This window comes from Salvia miltiorrhiza, chromosome 4, assembly GCF_028751815.1.
Source record: "Salvia miltiorrhiza cultivar Shanhuang (shh) chromosome 4, IMPLAD_Smil_shh, whole genome shotgun sequence".
Classification (NCBI taxonomy): Eukaryota; Viridiplantae; Streptophyta; class Magnoliopsida; order Lamiales; family Lamiaceae; genus Salvia; species Salvia miltiorrhiza.
The window spans coordinates 17,137,192-17,141,847 of record NC_080390.1 but is presented as its reverse complement, the minus strand read 5'-3'; the positions used below and the strand labels follow the sequence as shown (position 1 = coordinate 17,141,847).

At 42.9% G+C, this 4,656-nt stretch overlaps 1 protein-coding gene across 1 annotated transcript; it reads right to left on the bottom strand.

Moving 5' to 3' along the window:
• Positions 1-1,207: 1,207 nt before the first annotated feature.
• On the bottom strand, positions 1,208-1,552 carry LOC131023085 (uncharacterized). Its single transcript, XM_057952628.1, has one exon. The coding sequence runs from the start codon at positions 1,550-1,552 to the stop codon at positions 1,208-1,210; it is 345 nt and encodes a 114-aa protein (XP_057808611.1).
• Between the last annotated feature and the right edge of the window lie 3,104 nt (positions 1,553-4,656).

The following is a 4,656-nucleotide window of genomic DNA, read 5'->3' as shown; positions in this document are numbered from 1 at the left end:
AAATTGCTTTCAACGATGTATATTTCCATCCAAACATTCACGAAGTCAATTCAAAATTTTTCAATTAACATACATCTCTCGATCATGCAAGTAACTTAAAGTTTACGAAGCAACAAAACAGTAATGTAAGCAATTCGATTAGACCCAATTCTCCGCTAGAAGTGAATTCCCTAATGTGATCGCCTTTATAATCAATATCACCATTTTTCACACTTTGTGTGCTTAAGTTTTGAACAGTTGAGCCATAATTCATGAAATAAAATCCATTTGGATGTAATCCAAAGTCTTTTCACGTCGTTTCCCATGCTCATAGTTAGACTAGAGGAGCAGAGACTCAGAGCTGTCACGTTTTCAGAACAGGCCAGATGTTTCAGAGCTGGCATTTTCAAAGCTGGTTTCCAGAATTTTCACAGATAAGATACGATCGTAGGCAATCACAATGACAACACTCCTTCTAGCATCTACCGGACAAATCACGTTTTACTTACTTACAATCGTGTTGCAACAAAACTCAAATTCTTTGCACAAATAAGAAACACATATCAAAAGTAAAACAAGAATAACCACCATTCAAACACAAACCAAAAAATCACATTGAAAACCATCTTCTCTTCCACAAATTCATAAAAATAAGCAAGTATCCAAGAAAAAAAACTAAGTATAGAAAGACCAATCTCGCCCAATTTAAAGCATGCAAAATAAGACACCCCCCCCACACTTAAAGCATGCCATGTCCTCAGGGCACAAAATAAAAAAGAGTTTAGAAAATGTCCCTGATTATCGACATTGAAAAGCATGAGCTCTGTGAGAGGCGGCGAAAAGTGGGAATTTGCGGTCTGTGCAGAGTAGAATGTCAGCGCTGGCAAGTGCAGAGTGGAAACTCAGCTCTGACTCTGCACGGCACAGTCAGAGTAGACATGCAGCGCTGTCATTCTGCAGAGTAGGAATTCGGCTCTGGCCAGTGCAGAGGTGGCCTTTTCAGCGCTGTTCGGCAAAGTCAGGGAATAAATTGCAGCGCTGAAACAGAAACATGAACACCCCGAAAATCAAAGTATCCGCATAGCAACCAAAACTTAGGACAACACAAAATAAAAACTAAAAACAAAGAAAGAGCAAGAAAGACAAAAACACAAAAACCAAACCAACGTGGGTTGCCTCCCACCAAGCGCTAGATTTAGAGTCGCCAGCCCGACTTCAATTCTAATCCTCAGCTTGGATTGTGCAGAGTTTGAGACTCCACCACCATCGGCGGGCTCTGGTGCTCGTAATACGGCTTCACTCGGTGGCCGTTCACTCTGAAACTCTCCTTCGTATTCTCATTCAACAGCTCTACAGCACCATGCTCAAACACCTCCTTTAGTAGAAACGGACCACTCCATCTCGATTTCAGCTTACCCGAAAACAACTTCAGTCTAGAATTAAATAATAACACCTTCATTCTGGGGCAAAGCTTCTTGTGGCAAATGCGGCGATCATGCAGTCGCTTCACTTTATCCTTGTAGATCCTTGCATTTTCATACGCCTCATTGCGTAGTTCATCCAACTCCTCCATTTGCAGTGTGCGCTACTTCACGACAGAGTCCAAATCATAATTGGCAGCCTTGATTGCCCAGTATGCTTTGTGCTCAATCTCCACCGGTAGATAGCAGGCCTTGCCATAAACGAGGCGGTACGGACTCATCCCCAGCAAGCCCTTGAGGGCAGTTCTGTACGCCCAGAGAGCATCATTCAGCTTTGCAGACCAATCCTTGCGCGAGGGCTGCACTGTCTTCTCCAAAATGCCTTTGATCTGCCGATTACTTGTCTCAGCTTATCCAGAGGTCTGCGGGTGATATGGTGTTGCCACTTTGTGCGTGATCCTATTCTTCTTCATGAGCTTTGCAAACAACTTGTTGCAAAAGTGCTTGCCTCCATCGCTAATGATAGCTTTGGGAAATTCGAATCTACAAAGAATGTTATCTTGCACAAACTTAAGCACAACATTAGCATCACATGTCCGCGTGGGGATAGCTTCAACCCATTTGGACACGTAATCTACAGCAAACAAGATATATTGAAACCCATGCGAAGTAGGAAATGGCCCCATGAAATCAATGCCCCACACATCAAAAATTTCGACAATTAATATGCTCTGGAGAGGCATCTCATTCCTTCGGCCGATATTTCCTACTCTCTGGCACCTATCACACGCAAGAGTAAACATATGTGCATCTTTGAAAATTGAAGGCCAGAACAAACCTGATTGAAGAACTGTATGCGCTGTCTTCTGCCCCCCAAAGTGACCACCACAAGGATCTTCGTGGCACATTTTCAGAACTTGCTGCTGCTCCTCTGCCGGCACACACCGTTGAATGACTTCGTCCTTTCCAAGCTTGAAGAGGTGAGGAATCTCCCAATAATAGTGCCTGCACAGAGCTAAAAACCTTTTCCTCTCCTGCGATGTCAGCTCAGGCCTTAATACACCACAAACTAAATAATTAACAATATCTGCGTACCACGGTACAGCACTTGCAGGGCTACTCTAGGCAGAGCTGAGTTCAGCAGAGTTAAGCCCGGCAGAGCTGACTGCGGCAGAACTGAACTTGGCAGAGCTGGACTCGGCAGAGCAGAGCTCGGCAGAGCTGGACGCGGCAGCGCTGAACTTGGCAGAGGTGATCTTGGCAGAGCTGGACTGGGCAGGGCTGAGCTCAATAGAGCTGGACTCGGCAGCGCTGAACTTGGCAGAGGTTAATTCATATGCATGCTCAAAAGGAAAAGACTCAATGATGCAATTATGACCAGATTCTATCAAATGATTATCCATGCGTGAAAGATGGTCAGCCACATGATTCTCACTCTCTTTTCTATCCTTTATCTCTACATCAAACTCTTGCATCAATAATACCCAACAAATCAAACGAGGTTTAGCTTGTGGTTTATTCATCAAGTATCTCAGCGCAGCATGGTCACTATGGATAATAACCTTAGACCCAATGATGTAAGCACAAAATTTATCTAAGGCAAAGACCACGACAAGCATCTCTTTTTCGGTAGTGATGTAATTTACTTGTGCATTGTTCAGAGTTAAACTAGCATAGTAAATCACACGTAACATCTTATCCACACGCTGACCTAACACAACTCCTACTGCAGAGTTAGACGCATCACACATGATTTCAAAGGGCAAAGACCAATCAGGTGCAATCACAACCGGGGCAGAGCTCAACTTCAGTTTCAAGAACTCAAAGGCATTCATGCAAGAATCATCAAAATTAAAAGGTACGTCCTGAGCTAGCAGTTTACACAGGGGTTGACTAATTTTAGAAAAATCTTTTATGAAACGCCGGTAAAAACCGGCATGACCTAAAAAACTCCTAATTCCTTTTACATCAATAGGTGGTGGCAACTTTTGAATTACCTCCACCTTGGCTCTGTCGATCTCTAATCCATGCTTAGACACCACATGACCCAAGACAATACCATGTCTAACCATGAAATGACTCTTTTTCCAAGGTTAGGCCACTTTCAATGCACCTTTGTAACACTAAATCAATCTTATTCAAACAATCATTGGAGGACTGCCCAAAAATCGAAAAATCATCCATAAACACCTCCACGAATTTACCAATCATTTCCGAGAAGATGGACATCATGCATCGTTGAAACGTCCCGGGTGCATTGCACAACCCGAACGTCATCCTCTTCTATGCAAACGTCCCAAAAGGAGTGGTGAAGGTAGTTTTGATTTGATCTTCCGGCGCGATCGCGATTTGGTAGTATCCTAACAAGCCATCAAGAAAACAATAAAATTCATACCCTGCTAAACGATCTAACATTTGATCAACAAAAGGGAGAGGAAAGTGATCCTTTTTTGTGACGGTATTGAGTTTCCTATAGTCGACGCACATCCGCCACCCCGTGGTAGGACGCGTCGGTACCAACTCCAATTTGTCATTGCGCACAACCGTCATCCCTCCTTTCTTTGGTACGACATGCACTGGGCTCACCCACTCACTGTCGGCGACAGAGTAGATGATCCCTTCGGCCAGCAGCTTAAGGATCTCCTTGCGCACGACCTCCATCAGAATATGATTCAATCATTTCTGGTCGTCTCGCTTGAGTGCAGCTCCCTCCTCTAGGTTGATTCTGTGCTTGCATGTGGCTGGACTAATGCCACGTATATCCGCCAGGCTCCATCCCAGCGCTGTTGGATTTGTATACTGAAAGCAAGAACGTTTTATGCTTGTATACAATGTTTCCTAAGTTCACTATCTAATCTCCTATCTGATTGTGTTCATGATTGCATATGTATGTTCTTTATCTCTATATAAGTAGATTATATGGTGTGTTGTAGATCACAGAAGACCATATAATTGGAATAACCTTAAGAGATATAATATGATCACAGCCGAAATAACTCTAGGACAAGTTATTGGTTTAGGCTGCAGTATAGATGGAAGTAGTTTGTCTTGGATACTTGTCTATACTGGTACGTCATTACGTATTGATAGGACCAACAGTGAGATGTATTCTTCTATCTGACATAAGTGAAGAATCAAGATCTCGGTGACTCATAAGATCTTAATACTAATAAGTATTCAGATATATATGTTAATTCGTATATCACTTTGACTTACTATGGGTGAAAGTTATATACTAACTCGAGTACTCTGTATC

What these genes read in the sequence shown, in the direction of transcription:
- LOC131023085 (XM_057952628.1), bottom strand. Translation starts at nt 1,552, where the DNA reads ATGGAGGAGTTGGATGAACTACGCAATGAGGCGTATGAAAATGCAAGG.